This window comes from Aulonocara stuartgranti, assembly GCF_965226115.1.
Source record: "Aulonocara stuartgranti genome assembly, chromosome: 11".
Taxonomy (NCBI): domain Eukaryota; kingdom Metazoa; phylum Chordata; class Actinopteri; order Cichliformes; family Cichlidae; genus Aulonocara; species Aulonocara stuartgranti.
Window position 1 is genome coordinate 193,788 of NC_138947.1, and position 21,202 is coordinate 214,989.

Sequence of the window (21,202 nt, forward strand, 5' to 3'; positions counted from 1 at the left end):
TGCCACCCTCATGCCACCCTAAGAAAATTTCTCTAGATCCGCCCTTGGTCCAGTGGGTCAAATCGAATCCTTTGCGGACCAATTCTGGCCCCCAGCATTGTCTGTTTGGCACACTGCCCTATGATAATACAGAGAAAACCCAATAATCAAATGGCAACCTTTGATCAAGCCCTTGGCAACAGTGGGAAGGAAAAACTCCCTTTTAACAGGAAGAAAATTGTATAATCCGAACAGGGAGCTGGTTCCATAGAAGAGCGGCTTGATCAATGTCCCAGGACCACAGATCGCTGCTGTTACAGCACGAAAAGTGGGGGGTCTTCCTGCTGTCCTGCGGTCTTCCAGGTTCATTATGACATTTATAAAGAGAAACTTCACAATTATAATTTACAACTGAGGAATGCAAGGAGGTCCTACTTCTCTGACATCATCACTAAAAACAGCCATAATGCTCGGGTCTTATTTTCTACAGTTGACAGGCTAACAAACCCTCCTGTGTCAGTGGCAGCTGAACTTCATTCAACCATGGCCTGCAATGACTTTGCCAAATTCTTCACAGAAAAAATCCAAAAAATTAGACAAGCAATTGGTACATCAACAGCAGATCCAGGATATGTACTGTGTCCACCAAAAAACTGTTTAAACACCATGAAACAGTTTCAACCTATTAACAGCAAAGACCTGGAGGACATCTTAGGTCAACTGAACTCCTCCTCCTGCTGTTTAGATGTCCTGCCAACAAGTTTTTTCAAAAAGGTCTCAAAGACTTTAGAGTCAGACCTGTTACAGATCGTCAACTTTTCTTTATTATCAGGTGTGTTTCCAGAATCACTAAAAACTGCTGTAATCAAACCTATACTGAAAAAGGACAATCTTGACAAGACACAAATGAACAACTACAGGCCGATCTCAAATCTCCCGTTTTTAAGTAAGATCATTGAAAAAGCAGTTTCTCAACAGCTCAGTTACTTCTTAAAACAGAATAATTGCTACGATGCCTTCCAGTCAGGTTTTAGACAGAACCACAGCACTGAAACCGCTCTGACCAAAGTGTTCAATGACATATGTCTGAATACAGACAGTGGAAAAATGTCAGTCCTAGTTTTACTGGATCTCAGTGCAGCATTTGATACAGTTGACCACAACATATTACTCAAACGACTGGAGAACTGGACAGGTCTTTCAGGAACTGTACTAAACTGGTTCAAAACATACTTAGAAAACAGGAAATACTTTGTATCAATAGGTAACTTCACATCTGAGCAGACAAGTATCACATGTGGAGTTCCCCAAGGTTCCATCTTGGGACCCCTTCTGTTTAACATCTACATGCTCCCACTGGCACAGATTATAAACAACAACAAAATAAACTATCACAGCTATGCAGATGACACACAAATATATATCACAATGTCACCAGGAGACCGAGGCCCTGTACAGGCTCTTGGTAAATGCATTGAGGAAATCAACGACTGGTTGTGCCACAATTTTCTCCAGCTAAACAAAAACAAAACTGAGGTAATAGTCTTTGGCGCCAAAGAAAAACGATTACAGGTCACCAGAGAACTTCAATCTATACATCTAAAAACCACAAACCAGGCGAGAAATTTGGGTGTAGTGATGGATGCAGACCTAAACTTAGAAAAACACATTAAGACAATAACAAAGTCAGCTTACTATCACCTCAAGAATATATCAAGGATAAAAGATCTGATGTCTCAACAGGACCTGGAAAAACTAGTCCATGCATTCATCTTTAGTAGGCTTGATTACTGTAACAGCATCTTTACAGGTCTACCTAAAAAATCAGTCAGACAACTACAGCTCATTCAGAACTCTGCTGCTCGAGTCCTCACTAAGACCAAAAAAGTGGACCACATCAGTCCAGCTCTGAGGTCTTTACACTGGCTGCCTGTCCGTCAGAGGATAGACTTTAAAGTTCTGATGCTGGCCTATAAAGCTCTGAATGGTTTAGGACCAAAATACATCAGTGACCTCCTGACCCAGTATGAACCTTCCAGATCCCTCAGGTCATCTGGATCCAGTCTTTTATCAGTTCCCAGAGTCAGAACCAGACACGGAGAAGCTGCATTCAGCTTTTATGCTCCTTATATCTGGAACAAACTCCCAGAAAGCCTCAGATCAGCTGAAACACTCAGTTTATTTAAATCCAGGTTGAAGACTCACCTGTTCTCAGCTGCATTTGAATAAAGCACCAAATCCACACTTTAAGCTTAAATTTCAAAACTTACATTTAACTACTGATTTTATCTACTGTTCTGATTTTATCTGTTTTGATTTTATATACTGTTGTTTGTTTGTTTGTTAATTAGTTAGTTAGTTTATTTGCTTGTTTTAATCAATTTTAAATCATGCTTTTTATTTGTTCTTGTTTCTAATGTCTCTGTAAAAAGCACTTTGAATCACCTTGTTGTTGAATTGTGCTATACAAATAAACTTGCCTTGCCTTGCCTTGCCTTGCTGGCCAGCACACAGTCTGCTTTAACATCACGCTGGAGCTACCTGTGCACACCTGTCAGAGTCACTCCTCTCTGATCTTCTACACTTTCTTCCCACCTCGAGGTGGCTGCTGCTGTTAATTTAATTGATTTAGTTAGAGCCAAATTGCAATAACACATCAGAAGAACAAGCTGGAGAAGATTTCTGGTTTGGTTTGTTAAAAAAAAAATTGTCATTATGCTTTCTAAGGTTTAATATTCAATCACAATGAGAGGGGATTAACAGCTAAGGAGTTTCAAAAACAACTTATTCAGGGAAAAAAAAAACCAAAAACAAAACAGAACACAGCCAGAGATTGAAGAGTCCATTCAGTTTCAGGAAAGTCACTAAAACCGGTAAAACTGAAGCAAATCTGTCCAGAGGGGCCGATGGCGCGATATGGCAGCCTCGCTTCTGTCAGTCTGCTCCAGGGCAGCTGTGGCTACAAGTGTAGCTGCCTCCACCAGTGTATGAATGGGAGAGTGAATGAATAGTGGCATTGTAAAGCGCTTTGGGTGCCTTGAAAAGCGCTATATAAATCCAATCCATTATTAAATCTGCAGTTTGTCTGAGAGGAATTAAAAGTAAAAAGTACGTTTTAATTCATTTAAAACAGTCATATTTGCACAAAGAATTAATACACTTTCTTTAGTTTTGATAGAGAGCGTTAATGTCAGCTGTCCGGGAGGTATTCACAGAGCTCAGGAGTCTGATTTTAAACTTTGATACTCGGCAGCTTCTTCTTTCGGACTTTTACTTTGAAGAGGACATAGTGCAACATCACTTCCCGTGGAGCGAATTTAACCCGGAAGAGGGCGGAGTCTCCTGAGTTGGGAGTTGGCTGGAACCGGAATCCAGACTCAGCGCGACCAGAACCCTAGACCAGAAATCGAGACCACCACCCAAACAGGGAGCACGAGGACCGACACGACACTCGAGTCCGCGGAGGCTGAGACGGAGCGCGATTCACAGTTCGTCAAACTTCACGGAGAGTGAGGCATTAGCCGCCAACAGCTAACAGTTAGCTGACCGGGAAGTGAGTGCAGCGGAAGAAGGGCGCGAGCTACAGGTGTGACTGTTTCCAAGGATTCGGACAGGTAAGTGGGGGACACACGGGTAAAGCCGAGCACACTTGAGCTGAGCTAACGAACTAGCCGCTAACAGGGCGGTGTCCGCAGCTAGCTTCCGGCGCTAACGTGCTAACACGGAACAAACAGTGGCGCACACAAGAGGAAGTCAGGTGTGAAAAACGTGCTTCCGATGAAGTCGGTAATAATCGATGAGGTATGGATAAACGACCTGAGCACGTGAGAGGTGCGCGGGCACAGGGAGGGACTAAAGTTTGAGTTTTATTCAGACCAACTTTATTTAAAAAAGCCAATCATAGGGGGAGAGAACTAGAACCGCCCCCTGAACGTGTCTCTTCAGGTCAAAGCTTCAACTCTGACCTACACTTCCGATTTGATCAGTTTAAGCAGTGGTCAAAAATACGGGTGATGACCCTGTACATTAATCACACTTGGAGGATGGGTCATTGCTCAGGCCCAGCAGTGTGTGGAAGTCAGATTATTAAGAATAATCAGAGTACTCTAAGAATCTCTGAGCTGAGCTCAAGTGTAGCAGTCGTTCTTACAGCCTTCAGCTTGGCGGTGTTGGGAATCAAGAGGCTGATGCAGCACAAGAAAGAGCCACTGGTGCTCAGGTGGAACAGCGGCTACCCATCTCAGCGGATTTGTGTCAGCTGACTGCGAGGAAAATTCCCCGAGATCAACTCGTTGCTGATACCCAATCCAAATATCGGGTCCTCCCAGAGGACGCTGTTCTGTGGAGATGATCTAAAGCAGAGATTGCTCTGCCCTCTTCGTTCATCTCAGGAGCGCGAAACCCATGTTTCTCTATGGGCTGCAGGATGCCACTGGGATCTGACAGCAGAAATAACCACGCCGCCTTCTGTCTGAGCTAAGCTGTTATACTAGGGCTGTTCGATATATCGATATATATCGGATGACAATATAAAAACGTCTATCGTTTCATTTTACGCAATCGTTTGTTTTGTGGTGTTGCGAGCCCCAGCTCGGACAGTCTCGGTCGTTGTGTCCTTGGGCAAGACACTTCACCTACCGCCTACTGGTGGTGGTCAGAGGGCCCGGTGGCGCGATATGGCAGCCTCGCCTCTGTCAGTCTGCCCCAGGGCAGCTGTGGCTGCAACTGTAGCTGCCTCCACCAGTGTATGAATGTGAGAGTGAATGAATAGTGGTATTGTAAAGTGCTTTGAATCCCGAAAAAGCGCTATATAAATGCAATCCATTATTATTAGTATTATTATTATTATTGTTGTTGTTATCGGGACGATAGATGTCTTATATCGGGATATGAGAGTTTGGTCATATCACACAGCCCTATGTTATGCTATGTCCCATCCATGTTACCATTGGCTGTCAGAACTTGACAGTCATGTCGCTTCAGAGTTGACGCGTTCCAGGAAAAGCAGGTTTTGGTTCTTCATGAGTTCGAGCCATTCACGTATCACCAGCAACACAGCATATCACTAATCTTTCTTACACATTCGAGAACCGCCTGATCACTGCTTTCCGTACGGCTTGGTCACTCAAAAATACACACGTTGGTTTAATGCAACTCAGTTTTATTTATATAGCGCCAAATCACAAGAACAGTTGCCCCAAGGTGCCATATATGGTAAAGGCCCTTCAATAATGCGAGGAAAACAGAGAAAGCCCAAACAATTATATGAGCAAGGGCTTTGGTGATGGTGGGAAGGAAAAACTCCCTTTTAACAGGAAGAAACCTCTGGCAGAATCAGGCTCAAGTATGCTCTCTCTTTCTAGTCCCTGTCAGGACTCTTGCTGCAGCATTTTGGATCAGCTGAAGGCTTTTCAGGGAGTTTTTAGGACTTCCTGATAATAATGAATTACAGTCGTCCAGCCTGGAAGTAATAAATGCATGAACTAGTTTTTCAGCGTCACTCTGAGACAGGATATTTCTAATTTTAGAGATGTTGCACAAATGGAAGAAAGCAGTCTTACATATTTGTTTAATATGTGCGTTGAAGGACATGTCCTGGTCAAAAATGACTCCAAGGTTCCTCACAGCGTTACTGGAGGCCAAGGTAATGCCATCCAGAGTAAGAATCTGGTTAGATACCATATTTCTAGGCTTTTCAGGGCCGAGTACAATAACCTCAGTTTGATCTGAATAAGAAGCAGAAAGTTAGCAGCCATCCAGGTCTTTATGTCTTTAAGTCATTCCTGCAGTGTAACTCATTGGTGTGTGTTATCTGGCTTCATGGACAGATAGAGCTGGGTGTCATCAGCATAGCAGTGTAAATGTATGCTATGTCTTCTAATGATGCTGCCTAAGGGAAGCATGTATAATGTAAACAGAATTGGTCCTAGCACTGAACCCTGTGGAACTCCATAATTAACCTCAGTGTGTGAAGAGGACTCTCCATTTACATGCACAAACTGGAGTCTATTAGATAGATATGATACAAACCACTGTAATACCTACAGCATGTTCTAATCGCTCTAATAGGATATTATGGTCGACAGTATCGAACGCTGCACTGAGGTCTAGCAGGACCTCTGTGAGATGAGTCAATAAGAAGATAATTTGTAACTAGGGGTGGGCGGTAGAAACGATATAAATTTGGCCAACAGTAGAGATTTTGACTATACCGCTCTACTGCGATAGCGCATGTTGATGGTGTCATCATCAAGCTTGGTGGGTTCTTTTACATTTGAGAGAAGCTAATTGAGTCTAATAACAGATTAAATGCCATGTTGAGGCTGTCATTTTTAGCATCTACATGGATGTTAAAATCCCCCACAATAATTATTTTATCTGAGCTCAGAACTAAATCAGATAAAAAGTCTGAGAAATCAGACAGAAACTCTGTGTAAGGCCCAGGTGGACGATAGATGATAACAAGTAAGACTGGTCTCTAGGGCTGCCATGATTAGTCGACTAGTCACGATTACGTCGACTATCGAAATCGTCGACGACTGATTTAATAGTCGACGCGTCGTTTGAAGCTTTGTAAGATCACAAAAGACGCAGGAATAAGTAGCAGGATTTAAGAGTGTAATAATGGACTGAAACAGGAGATGGCAGCACTGCATGTACAAGGATGCCAGCTGCCGTTAAACCCCGAAGAAGAAGAAGCTGTGTCCCAGAATTCATAGCGCAGCCCAGCTCAGTTTCCAACAATGGTGGCAGCTAGTTAGTTTTAATGTTACTCTTATTATTCTTTCTGGGTCACAAAATAAACGTTTAACATATTTTCAGGTGAGAATGTAGCTGTGTAAACCTCAAATATCTGCTCAGTTTATCAAGACACCGCATATTTTCAAAAGCGCTCCGACCTTTTCGGAGACGTCTGTTACCCACTAGCTCGATAGCTAGCCGGGGGCTAGGCTAACTAGAGCCGTGAGAACACCGGACTCCCGGCTAATCGTTTTCAAACCCACCGCCGTCTTTCGCTACTCAGGTTAAACATGATATATGAGTCACTTAGATAACTTAAAAATGTTATTGTTTGGCTTTTTTCAGTATTTTATTTGTTCCTGAGTAAATCGGTTTGGCTGAGATTAAAGTTATAGTTTTTACACAGCTGAATAAACGTCAAGCAGACAGCTGATTATCAGAAGTGTGAGATGCTCGAGAATATGTTATTTTATATTTTAGATAGCAAGGAGTTTATTAAACTCCACTGAAACAATCTGCAAACTTCATTAAAATTTAATAAACTATCATCTTGTCTTTATTTTTAGTTAGCACAGACCTGAAACACTTAAAGCTGTAAGCTAATGATAGTTCTATAAGAGCAGATGCTGCTGGTGCAATAAGCTGTACGTTTTACGCCCAATGGATGATGATCTGAGTCCACTCTGAACCCCCCTGATGACATGCAGCTCTATTTGTCACTGAGCCTCAGCAGCTGGATACTCTAACCCGGGTTAGTGACTGGCGCTGCGACATTTGTTTTAAAGGCCACTAACACAGAGCTCTTCCTGAAATGGCTCAGGTTTGGCTTCTTTCTTTCCAGCTGTTGAGCTCAGTGTTTGAATTCTTGCCTCAATGTTTGATTTTTCTCTGAGCTTCGACTGACGTGTAAATTCTGCCTTATTCTTGTTTTTCTTTTCAGGATCATTTCTAAACGGAGACATTTGGTCTGCGTTTGTGTTTACGTTATTGTAAAGTCGTGTTTACTGGCGTGGACAAGTCCGGACCGCTAACAGGTTGTAGAAGTGAGCTCCCCTTGCCCCTTTTTTTTGGATTCATGTATTTACACACAGAGCTCTGAAAAGCTCCACGTTGTGTATCACACCGCGGCTCGCTGTGTTCGCTCCCCGGCTCAGTGATAGAGGGCCTCCCTCTGACCACAGCTGTAATTATTTCACTCTTACAAAACGTCGTTTGAACGGACTTCCTGCTGATAGTTTATTTCAGAATAGGTATGTGCGGCGCTCTGTTTTACTGTGAAAAGTGTGTAATAAACTTTTTCTGTGCAGTAGAAGAAGAAAAGATGAGTGGCGGCATGAACAGCATCGAGGCAGTGAAGAAAAAGATCAAAGTCCTGCAGGAGCAGGCCGAGGAGGCCGATGAGCGGGCAGAGCGACTGCAGAGGGAGGTGGAGAAGGAGAAGAGGACCCGGGAGGAGGTACGGCACACGCACCCGAACGATGTCCTTAAGTCACAGGCGATGACATCACGTATTTCACAGCTGTTTCCTGTCAGATGGCACGAGGCTGCGCTCCCACAGTCCTGTACTGCTGTGCATTTGTCATTGTGGGTTTAACCCTTTAAAACCGGTCGGAGTGGGCACGCTCCGTTTTGCGTAACTATTTTTAAATCTCTGTAGAACTGGAACCACGTAAGCTAGCGCAAAAAATTATTATTATTATGCCATCAGCTTGCCCTAGGTCACGGTTTCCTTCCACATAACGCTTTGAAAAAACTGCATAAAAAGCGCTTGCAGCAACAAAAACATAATGTTCCAGAAACACGCTTTCAGCTGTTCAAAACACTTCCTACGTTGGAATAGACGTCAGCGCGAACAATCGCATGTCCGCCATTACCTGGCCGAGACTGGAAGTGATGTCATTTTCGTGGAAAATGTCGGTTTTTTTAGCTTCAGGGCCTTATAAGCCTATACTGGTGTTTTTAAAAGTCATATTTAGTGTTATGCTTTTCTGAATAGTTTCTGGGATGCTTACAACTCAAACTGCACTGCTGGAAATAGTTTGTTTTGATGCACATGCTGAATCTTTTGCAAATTTGCATTATAATATTTATTTTTGTTTTTCCTGCAGTATATAAAAATTATAAAAATTTCTCTAACTAGAAATGTATGTAAAAAAATCAAAAACAATTTTCAATTTTCTTGTTCATTGCACTTTTTTGCAATTTATGTAGTTACTATGGACTTAATGCATACATGTTATTAAAATCTGGGCTATAACTGTTGTATTGATGTATAGCAACTTGAAATGTTCCCAAAAATGGCTCCACAGCCTGTAAAAATATAAAGATAAGCTCTGGCGGACTTGGTTCTGTGGTAAGGCTTATGTGGCACTGCATTTACCTGCCGTCAGACAGGAAGTGATGCCATTACTCGCAATCAGACTTCAGTCACAAAACAGGAAGTGTGCCTGATGCGGCTGGCTCTGATTGGTGTACAGCCTGAAGTTTAGAGCGAACTCGGCGTGTTTGAAGCAGGGCGAGATCAGGCGAGCTGTGTAGTTCCAGCAGGGCTGCAGCAGAGGGCGCTCACCTTTTCTAAGTTTGTGGGCTCGCTGACACAGTCGCCTGAGTTTTTGTGAATATTTGGTCCAGCCACTTGGTTGGCTCAGCATGGTGCTGTTTTTACTCTGATTGGCTGTTTAAGCTGTCCGTGACAACATGCTGATCGTGTTTGATGATGCTGGAGGAGAATGCGTTAACCCGGCGGCCAGCGTGAACAGGAAGTGATGAAGCTCGATGAACACGTTCCTGTTGCTTCTTTAAACACAGATATATTTCACCTCTGTAATATTCTGGATGTTTATAACTGAGCTCTTATGTTTGTAAACATTTACAAATATCCTGTTTTTGTTTTTTTGTGATTAATATTTTATTGTGCTTTGAGAACACTACAGTCCACTGCAGAGACAGATTACATCACATAAAAAAAAAAAGCATCAGCATAGCAGCAGAACAGTAGAGAATACAAAACCAAAATGAGGGGGACAAACAAAGCAAGAGATAAACAAACAAAAACAGCCAGCCTTTGACTATGTGGGTCTTACTGCATGCCACACCCTGACATCCCTGAGGGTGCTTCGTCAGAATGTCAATGTCAGTCCCACTCCAAGTTCTAGTCTGTTCGTTTTATTCTGGACAGATATGGATCCCACTTCAGATGGAAACTCTCCACTTTATTCAGAAGCCTGTATGACAGTTGTCCAAGTGCAGCAAGTCTCCCTAGTTGAATATGCCATACAGAGACAGGTGGGGTGGAAGGGGCCTTCCACTGGGAAATAATGAGTTTACGCCCCAGCATCAATGCAGTCTGTACCCACAGCAGCCTTAGGCGGAGCATATTTAAGGAGTGATGGGTCCCCCAAAACAAATAGTCTTGGTGAAAAAGGAATATCCCATCGTATGGTTGATTTGATAAAGTCATGTATCTCAGTCCAAAAGATTTGGGTTTTAGGACAGCTCCAAAATCATATGGGTCAATGTGCCTACCCCAGTCTGACATCTGCATGAGGTTCGCCCTATACAGTCTGTGTGGCGACCAGTAAATTCGGTGTAGTAATTTAAATTGGATTAGTGTCCTTCTAAGTTCCCTGGACACCTTTTTACTATTCTGCAAAATTGCAGTCCATTCCTGATCTGTAAAAGCCACACCAAGGTCAGATTCCCAAGCTAACTGGAGGGCGGGTAGCCCTTTACTCGTGCCCTTAACAAGCATTGAGTAATATTTAGAGACTTCACGACCTCCCCCAAAGATTTTTTTGATGTAGCTGAGATATTCAATAGTTGGAGGTGGTGTTTAGGGGGAACCAAAAGTTTTGAGCAATAAGTGCCGGAGCTGCAAGTACCTCCAAAACTGACTCTGTGGCAACCAAAACTGCTTTAAGGTCGTTGAAGGACTTGAGAATACTCCCCTGATACAGGTCTCCGAGAACAAGTATCCCAGTCTGGACCCACAGTCTCCAGAAAAACGGAAACTTATTAATGCAGAGTTTGGGATTGAGCCATATGGAAGCCTCAGTGTGAAGGTGGGAGTTAAAATTTAATAGCAAGGCCACCTTCTTCCAGACCGTCTGCAGGAAAGAAAGAATGGGGTGGGTTTGTATATCTGGTGGGAGCTTAGTGGTTAAAATGTGCATCGGAGGGAGTGGTGAGTACAAAGTACTCTCCAGACTAAGCCATGGGGGGGCTCGTTCTGGAGGGAGGGCCAGTGAACCATGTGTCTCAGACTGAAAGCATAATGGTAAAACAGTAAATCTGGGACCCCCAGGTCTCCCGACTCCACTGGCTGCTGTAGCTTTTTAAGCTTTATTCTAGGGCGTCTGTTGTTCCGTATGAATTGGTTGCACAATCTGTCAAATTGATGAAAATATTTTGATGGGATTTTTAGCGGGAGTGTTTGTAGTAGGTAATTAAATTTTGGAGCACAATTCATTTTGATGATGTTAACTTTACCCCAAAGGGTGAGAAACAAAGGGGACCATCTACTTATGTCGGTTCTGAACTTGTCCAATAGAGTTTCAAAACTAGCCTGAACTATGTTGTATAACAAACGGGGGAATGTAATGCCCAAGTATTTGTTACCGGTCTGAGGCCAGCTGAAATCCCCCAGCTGGAACAGGGTTTTGGGGCAGAAGGCTGTCAGAGGGAGCGCTTCAGACTTTGACCAATTTAGTCTATATCCTGATATATTAGAGAACCGGTTAATAATTCTTAAGAGAGCAGGTAGAGAGCGTTCTGGCTGCGATATTAGGACCAGGCCGTCATCAGCATAGAGCATCAACTTGTGATTATTATTGTGGACCTGGATACCTGGAGAATCAGGGTCTCTACGTATTGTTGCTGCCAGAGGCTCTAAAGCTAGAGCAAAAAGCAAAGGACTCAGTGGGCAGTCCTGTCTTCTACCTCTGTGGAGGTCGAAGGACTGTGATACAATACGGTTCGTTAGTATTGATGCTCTTGGATTGTTGTAGAGAAGTTTGACCCACCTTATGAATTTTGGGCCAAAGCCAAATGCTTCCATTACACAAAATAGAAGTATTTTAGTATTTTTAGTATTTTAGTATTTATTTATTTATTGTCATTGTCAAGAACAATGAAATTGCGTTTGGGGCTTCCATACAACCCAAAAAAAAGAAGAAAATAATAAATACCCCTTAAAACCCAAGTGTACATATTTAACCCAGTGTGACTCCAATGCAATAAGACAATCCTTAGCAATAATGTTCGTAGAAATTCAGACAAAGACCTGAGAAACATGACAAAATACAACAATGCAACCCATTCAATATTATTGTACTGTGAGATATGATATCAGATATGATAGTTATCTATTTAAGAAAGAGGGGGGGGGGCAGGAGGGGGAAGAGAATAAAGATATGATGCACCAATGCAGACCAGTTCATTGCTATTAAGAAGTTGGATATGGTTATTGTCCGTGAGAGGGGGGCAGAGGAAAACGCCACTCCACCCTGTCGAATGCTTTCTCTGCATCCAGGGAGAGGGCTATAGCTGGAGAAAAGTCCCCCGTAGAGGATTTATCCTGGGTTGCCCACATAATATCAATTAGGCGTCTAATATTATCGGCAGAGCTGTGGTCCGAATAAAACCAACTTGGTCGGGGTGTATTAAGTAAGTCATGACCTCATCTAATCTGGTTGCTAGTACCTTAGCTAAAATTTTGCAATTGCAATTGATCAAGCTTATTGGTCTGTAACTCTTACAGTCAAGCAGGTCTTTGTTTTTCTTTAGGACAAGCGAAATAAGTGCCTCTGACAGTGTTGGTGGCAGGCTGCCCTTATCCAGGGCCTCCTCAAACATTTGCAGGAGTAAAGGGAAGAGCTCATCTGCAAAGTTCCTGTAAAACTCGGCTGTAAACCCATCCAACCCAGGGTCCTTGTCAATTGGAAGGTTTTTGATTACCCTTAAGATCTCTTCCTTTGAAATTGGGGCGTCCAGGGAGTCCACCTGTGTCCTAGAGAGAGTTGGGAGGTTGAGGGGGGAGAGAAAACTGTTAATTTCCTGAGAGTTTGCTTGTATTTCTGAGTAAGGCAAGGCAAGGCAAATTTATTTGTATAGCACAATTCAACAACAAGGTGATTCAAAGTGCTTTACAGAGACATTAGAAACAAAAACAAATAAAAAGCATGATTTAAAATTGATTAAAACAAGCAAACAAACAAACTAAACACACACATTTCACACCTGTTCGCGCGATCTGAACCCTTATCGTAAGGGGAGCTACCAGTCCTTCTGTGGACGAGCTACTTTCTATTTTAAATTCCCTGAATTTAAAATACTCTCTAGACCCAGTTGGGGAGCTAGAGTAGAGGAGTAGAGTTGCATATAGAAATCTCTGAAGGCTTCATTCACTTCAGAGGGTTTTGACACCATAGTGCCATCCTGTGCTCTAACTGCTGCTATGATAGTCTGAGCTTCTTTTTGTTTAATATATCTTGCAAGTAGTTTGCCAGGTTTATCTCCATCCATTTCTGCCCGAAATAGAGAAAACTCCATTTTCTGAGTCAAAATTGAGTTAAACTCATATTTAAGTCTAGTTAGGTGGGTCAGATTTGCCGAGCTCATGTCTGCCTTAAAAGCGGCTTCAGCTATGGCAATCTTCCTCTCCAGGTCTATCTGCTTGGTCAGAGCAGTTCTCTTCTTATATGAGGCATGCTGGATGATGAACCCTCTAATAAAGGCTTTCAAAGCTTCCCATGCTACACCCGCACTGGGAGCTGTAGAGAGGTTAATTTCTATATAAGAATTGATCTGCTCTCTTAAGGAGTGGAAAAAGTTGGGATCATGTAAAAGGCTTGAGTTTAGCCTCCATCTGGGAGACTTGGGGGGGTTACCAAATGAGCTCAGAGGCGTGGTCAGAAACGCGTATTCTACCAATAGAGCAGGACATTGCTGAGGGCATGATAGAATTTGACACAAGAAAATAATCTATTCTTGACAGAGTGTTGTGGGGGCAGAATAAAAGGTGTAATCTCTTGTGGATGGGTTGAATACTCTCCATACGTCCACCAAACCCAAGGTCCTACACATTTTTTATAGCGACCGACGCTGATCTAGAGTGTCGCTGTGAGGGAGTGCTTCGATCCAGTATATCATCCATGACCAAGTCCCCTGCTATCAGGATTGGGTAGTCGCCCATATCACAAATTTTGCATTCCAAGTTTCCAAAAACAGTGTTGATGTTTGGTGCATAGATATTGCTTAAAATCATTCTATGGCCTTGAATCTCAGCCAAGAGTATCAATGTCCGCCCATCTTCATCCTTAACCATCCGGGAGCATTTAAACTGTAACTGCTTATGAATTAAAATTGCGACACCCCTACTCTGACTGCTGCCACACGAAAAAAATACCTGACCAACCCAATCACGGCAAAGTTTATCTGACTCTTGGGGAGACAAGTGAAGAAAGACAATGTCAACTTTTTTTGATTTGATAAATGTCATGATTTCTTTTTTTTATTGAGTGGTTAAGGCCCTTTACATTCCAGGTCATTAAAGTAAGGGCCCTTTGTGGCTTATTCGCCATCATGCAATACGTGTCGGACATATAACCGTGGGGTAACTTATTATTAGAACCAGGAGTTCAGTACTGAGTGGACAATATTTGGAAGGCTGGCTGTAAGAAAAATTGGGGGGGGGGGGTTGGAAGTAAATAAAAATACCAACTGATAAACATTTAAACAGATACGTCTGGGGCAACCAAGAACACTAGTCACCCTCAGGTGGGCTATGAGCCCCAGAAAGCAAAACATAAACTTTATGGTCCGTGACTCTAACCAGTCGAACAGTCATAAACAGGACCTGTCGCCAGCAGCATATTAAATCAATGTAATATGAGGAAAACAGTCATTCCGGGACTTAGCTAGCTGAACAAACTGAAAAGGGCTTCATAACAACTGAAAAACTTACAGGAATTTAATAGTCTTAGTGAGCTTCGTATCCTCAGAAGCAGCACAACTGAATAACTCAAATAAAACTGCGAAGCCCTATAATATTGAAACTAAACAGTTAGGAGGTGCAAAGTATATCGTGTATAGCATGTTAATTAAAGCTAGGGCAAGAAAAAAAAAAGGAAAAGAAAAAGGGTAGTGTTTAAATCCAAGCCCTGACTGTAAATATCTCCCTTAAAGTAAAGACAGAATGTAGTCCTGGGCTTTTTTTTTTTTTTTGTGTCGGTAAACTCACGTCTGCCCTTTTTCAGCACCAGCACCGCTGGGAACAGTAGGGAGAACTTTATCTTCCTTTGGTGCAGCAGCCGTATACAGGGATTAAATGCCGCTCGTTTGTCCGTGACAAGTGCACTCACTCCAAGAACCGTATAATTATAAATATGAGCGTGGTGAAAGTTGGGCAGCATGCTAACGTCTTTTGTCCACTCTGTGTGCTCGTAAGGGTCTGACCCTTTCACTCCTTTGATTTTTTTTTTTTCCTCATATCTTTTCTTTGCCTTTTTGTCGAGTCTGTCTTTGTACGGACCGGCATTGTTCTCCTTCGTTTTGTACATACCTTTTTTGGGCGGCAAAGAAAAACCAAGAAGGTATTGGAACCGGAGAATGAACGTTTTGCGGTGCTGCAAATGCTTGCATGTGATGCGGTACTTGGATTGTTTTGCCACGAGTTCCCAGCATGCAATGTGCGAAAGTCGCGTGGTCTGTCAATCTCTATTCAAGCTGCCATCTTGACCGCCTACGTCACCGGACTCCACAAATATCCTGTTATTTATCTTACTGTTGTTGTGCTGCAGCGACATCATTTCCTCCGATTATCAAAGTGTTGTGAAAATGCCTATGATTGATAGGTGCGTTGACTCACGCACATCTGGAGGTGGCTCACATGTGGTTCCTCCCTCACAGTGTGCACAGCCTCATTTCTACCTGTTACAGTAAATATCCAGTACCCTTCCTGTCAGCGGAGTGTGTACTCTGAGTACTGCAGTACAGTGTGTGTGTGTGTGTGTGTGTGTGTGTGTGTGTGTGTGTGTGTGTGTGTGTATCAGGGCGTGACGCGCTGATAAACGGCAGCATGAAGCTGCTGATAACACACACTTGGCTGTGTGACCTGATGCGTACAGGAAACCTGACCCGTTTCACTTCCTGTTACCTCCAGATTAAAGGTGCTGGATTAAAAAGGCCGCAGTCTGCTTGTGCGTTCTGCTGCTGAAACTCGACTTTAAGCAGAATTAAAGTCGAGTTTCATAATTTAAGAGTAAATAGACAAACTACAGTTAAGCTTTGTTTTTGTTTGTGAATCATGAAATCAGAAACATTATTTATAAAACAGATGATTCCTGTGTCATTTCCTGTTTGTGCTCCTGAACCAGAGCAAGCTTGTTATTACTACAATAACAATGTTTCATAACTAGTAAAAACACATTTTTAGCTTTAAGTATTTCATGTGCAGCTGTCACTGTGTGTGCGCGCACCTGTGTGTGTGAAAAGGAATTTTATTGTGAAAGGAAGGAACAGGATGGGGAATGACCGGATGTTTGCGCCCCTGGGGGGTTAGAGGTCGATGTGTCAGCTGACCTGTGTCTGTCTCCCCGCAGGCGGAGGCCGAGGTCACGTCTCTCGGTCGACGTCTGCAGCTCAGCGAGGAGAACCTGGACCGCACTCAGGAGAGACTCGCCGCCGCGCTGCACAAGCTGGACGAGGTTGAGAAGGTAGCCGACGAGAGCGAGAGGTCAGAGGGCGCTTGTATTCCACAAATACTGCAAAGTACTACAGCTTGTAATAATACACAGTAATACTGTGGCAGTACTATGAGAAGCACTGCAGGATTTGTAGGATTTGTTTGTAGCTGTTTTACACAGCAGCAGTGCTGAGAAGGTCAAAGGTTAAATGTGATCACATAACTTTGTCCACAATCAGGGGGATGAAGGTGATTGAGAACAGAGCTCTGAAGGACGAGGAGAAGATGGAGCTGCTGGAGGTGCAGCTGAGGGAGGCCAAAACCATCGCTGAGGAGGCAGACCGCAAGTATGAGGAGGTACTGCACACGCTGCTACTGGCATTACCACATAGTTAGAGCAGGGTGATATGACCCAAAATATTTATCACGATATACATCTGAAAATCTGCGATAACGATATAATTGACGATATAATTGACACGAGACAAAATACTTTACAACTCCACAACTTTATTAGTGCAAAAAAAACATCAAAGTATTTTCACTTAAACAAGCAGCTGTTTTATCTGCATTAAAGTTATATAAACATGTAACAGTGCAAATGCAAATTCCTCGCTGACAGTTTAACCAAAAGGCATTTCCAGTGGAAACTGGCCGACATATCCTCAGCATAACCATGTATAACATCCACAACACTTAAAAAGAGGTCATACACACACAATACGGTAACATTATGCTGAAGCACAGTACATATCACTCCGCGAGGCTCCGCCTACGACAGCCGTAATGCTCCGACAATCCATCAAGCGGTGCGGCTTCGTAGCTTAGCAAAGTCGTACTGAAACATCTGACAGATTTTCGAGCGCCGTGCACATAAAATCGTTTCGAGGTCAGTAAACACAACCAGAGTTCATACATAAGGCACACGGGATTATAAGGGGCTCTGTCGACTTTCAGACAAATCAAAGGATTGATTTTAAGTGCGCCGTATTTTCCAAACAACGCGGTAATAACGACGGCCCGCTAGCATGCGCTACCAAAAATAGTGCTTTGTTGTGTATCTGACGGACGAAAGCTAAACCAGTTCCACACCAGTGAAGCTGCAGCGTTTTTACAAACCAGTTCAGGTTCATTGTTTCATTCAACGATCCGCTTTCACTCTTCTCGTTCTGCGTCGCCGCCATGTGCGTATGTAAACAAAGGCACAGCGCATGCACGTTTTACCCATATTCTATCGCCATATTATACATCTATCGGTATTACCGTGAACGGTATGATATGACCCAGCCCTAGTAGTACATAGTGGTGTCGTACACAGGAATGCAGTGTGCTGTTTGATTGACAGGTGGCTCGTAAACTGGTGATGGTGGAAGGAGAGCTGGAGCGAGCTGAAGAACGAGCGGAGCAGGCCGAGAGGTTCTGCGCACGCACACACACACACACACACACACACACACACACACACACACACACACACACACACACACTTTCAGAGCCACTTTATTAGGAACACCTCGGGGACCACACAGGTGAGTTTCGAGCGGGTAGGTGTTCCTAATGAAGTGGACATACCTGCCTCTGTAACAGCATGAAGCTGCTTTGACACACCTGGTAACTTTGACATCACATTGATGTGATGCCACACTGCTTCTGTAACAGCTCCGCCTCTTTCTCCCTGTCTGTTTCTACGGCAACTGTCTGCATGCCCTGCTACCTGCCTCCACCTGTCTCACAGTAAGGTTCGGAGGTTGGAGGAGCAGCTGAGGAGCTTCGATCATTCGCTGAAGAGTCTGCAGGCGTCCGAGGATAAGGTACTGAGGGTCACGTGACCTGGACCTGCTGACCGAGTGAAGCTCCTCCTCCTGACCTCCCACTGCCTCCATGATCTCTGACCTTTATCTGCTGCTTCAGCTCCTCCTCCTCACCCTCCTCCTCTTGTTGCTCTGCATGAATCTACCTGCAGGCTCAATGACACCTGACAGTGCGCGCGCACACACCTGATGACACACACACAAACTCATAGGGTGCTCAGGTGGTGTCGGGTTGATTAAAATCCTTCTAGAAGCAGTTCTCGTCACTCGGCAGCCATCTTGATAACAGGATGTCAAGCAGCAGGTGAGGTAGAAATGTAAATCAATGGCTTTGTTGGCATCCTCATGACTTGAAAACAAAGGGGCGGAGCCTACAGATCACATTTATGGTGTTCCACCTTGCACCTGTCTGCCTGGCGACAGAATACATCATCAGTTCCGTACCTGGCAATCTCTCAGAGCAGCACCTGTGCAGGTGTGCTGCTCCGTCTAAGTCTTGAGGCGGGAACATTAAAGATGGGGACCGTATGAACAGTTGGGTCAGGCTCATAACATTTCCAGGTTCTGCTGAGTGCATCCTGCTTTAGTCGGAAGGTACCGTAGTTGATACCTGACACCACCTGAGCCTACCTGCCCACATGCCTGTCTGACACACTGTGTCCTCTGATGTGACCTTTGACCTGCAGCAAGACCCGGGTGTTGGAGGAGGAGCTGAAAACTGTGTTCACAAGTGCAAAGTCTCTGGAGGCCCAAGCCGACAAGGTAGGAGGAGGGGGTGGGGCTTCATGGCACAGGTAATTCTGCCGGGGAACGGAGCCGGTGCAGTCTCTGGAACCAGAAACGGTTCAGCCTCACACCTGTGTGCTCACCTGTGTGTACCTGCTCTCTGATTGGCTGCTGTCTCTGTGTGTCAGTACTCTCAGAAGGAGGACAGGTATGAGGAGGAGATCAAGAGTCTGCGCAACAGACTGAAGGAGGTGAGTGTCATGTTCACCTGTGACGTCACGACCTGTTGGAGAAACTCGATTTGTTTCTTCTTTTCACAATAAAAGCTGTCAGCTGCATGGAGGGAAGCATCTGAATAAAGTCAGCCAATCGTCGGTTTAAGGCTAAGTGTGTAATGTATTTTCAATTTTATAATTAAGGTCTGAGACTTTGTCTGAGGTCACGAATATTAACTCATTCACTGCCATTGACGTCTATAGCCGTCAATTGCAGTGAATGAGTCAATGGGTCTAACCCATTCACTGCCAATGGCTGGCAGTGAATGAGTTAAACAAGATTAATGTGACCATAAAGTGTGATGTTTTATTTTGAAAAAAACTAAACAAAAAATATCTTGAAAGGGTTTAAGAAAGTATAAAACCAGGACGTACGAGCGTTTTCAGTTTGACTATTTATCCTGCACAAAACAACAAACCAGAGCGACCAATCAGGGTTCTGCAACAGACCAGCTTTTCACATTCTCCCCCGTTTGTATTTCCCTTTTGTCATCCGACTTCCTGTGTTTCAGGCTGAGACCAGAGCTGAGTTTGCTGAGCGCTCGGTGGCCAAACTGGAGAAAACCATCGACGGTCTGGAAGGTGAGGCCCACGATCAATATTCATCACAGACAACAAGTGTTATTTGTCACATACACAGTACAACATGTGTCCGAGCTGCGGACAGCCTGCAGACTTAGCTGCGCCATTCCAGGTTTTAGCATGGTTTTCTAGCAGGACCCTTACTGAATACAGGGCGAACTTGCAACTCCCGCTCCAAAGGCATATAGTCTTACCACTACACTATCAGCTGCCAGCTGAGGTCACAAAGTAAAACTGTAAGACCTCAGAGACCAGCCTGTGATTGATGTGATTGGTCATTGACTGGTTGGCCCCTCCTCTCTGTGTTGCAGATGCTTTGACTTCTGCCAAGAACGCAAACCTGGAGCTCCAGGCGACCCTGAACCAGACCATGGAGGAGCTCAACTCCTGCTGAACCTCTGGCTCCGCCTTACCTGACGTGGATGTCAGGAAACTCTGTGGCCAAAATATTCCTCTTCCCTTTCTTCCTCTGGCTCAACCCCTTTTGTCACTGGCCCCTCCCCTTTTCTCTGCTTGCTGGAGGTCAAAAACTAGATCCTCTGATCCTGCTATGAGAGGAGTGTGGGAGATATTTCCTCTCCAATCTGGCTCCTCCCCTCACCTTTGGCCCCTCCCCCTCTTTTCTCACATTCCTACTTTGAACTTTTTCTGCACAGTTTGCTTTGCCTCCACCCCAGTCATGTTTTTGTAATAATGAGTGACTAACAGCCCCGCCCCTCGTTAACTAATGACTAATGGCGTGTTTGTCTTAACGGTTTGTTGTTCCTGCTTTAGTTCACTTTGCCACAATAAATATTGATGACTGATTGATGAAAGCCAATCTTCTGTTAGCCAATTAATTGTTTTTGTCTTCTGGGGTGTGGCTTACTGGAGTGACCAATAACGGAGGCATTCAACTGCCAAATATGGTGAACAAAGGGGCCAATCACAAGCCAGACACGCCTCCTGTTTTCTTTGACCTTAGGACAGAATCAAAGTTAAGAAAAGTGATTACCTGGAGGCAGGTGCTGTCATCACTGATGATGTCACAGTTCATTGTAATAAATCGTGAAAGTGAAACAGGATTTTATAAAATAAAAGTACCGTATGTAGAACCAAACAGAGTCTGGGGGTTATTGATCGATCGACTCATTTTCCTCTGAAACGGTGAGGCAGCTGTGAAGTTGTACTGCAGTACAAATACACGTCCGCAGGAGAGTTTAAAAACTGACACCAGGTCAGTTTTAGGCTCAGTCTTAAAACCTGGTCACGTTCTAGTGACTGAAAGTGCAAACTTGGGTAAACTTTCAGGCTTGTGGAACAGGCGTGTGCTGAGAGCCGGTGAAATGGCTCCTTTTACTACACCAGCGTTGTCTTCCAGCTGCAGAGCCACGTTCATTCAACATCTGCTGGACTAAAGTAGGAAC

General features: G+C 44.0%; 1 protein-coding gene across 3 annotated transcripts; it reads left to right on the top strand.

Moving 5' to 3' along the window:
• The first annotated feature begins 3,284 nt into the window (after positions 1-3,284).
• LOC309716737 (uncharacterized protein) lies at positions 3,285-20,895 on the top strand. Of its 3 annotated transcripts, none has more exons than XM_082550725.1 (9): positions 3,285-3,593; positions 8,028-8,176; positions 16,320-16,453; positions 16,642-16,759; positions 17,748-17,818; positions 18,138-18,213; positions 19,128-19,190; positions 19,727-19,796; positions 20,108-20,895. In XM_082550725.1, the coding sequence occupies exons 2-9, from the start codon at positions 8,042-8,044 to the stop codon at positions 20,188-20,190; spliced, it is 750 nt and encodes a 249-aa protein (XP_082406851.1). In that variant the 5' UTR covers positions 3,285-3,593; positions 8,028-8,041; the 3' UTR covers positions 20,191-20,895. The 3 variants fall into 3 exon arrangements, with proteins under 3 accessions (XP_082406851.1, XP_082406849.1, XP_082406850.1); XM_082550723.1 differs by lacking the exon at positions 18,138-18,213 and adding an exon at positions 18,900-18,975 and having other exon boundaries at positions 3,286-3,593; XM_082550724.1 differs by lacking the exon at positions 18,138-18,213 and adding an exon at positions 18,900-18,975 and having other exon boundaries at positions 3,286-3,593; positions 8,031-8,176.
• Positions 20,896-21,202: the final 307 nt, after the last annotated feature.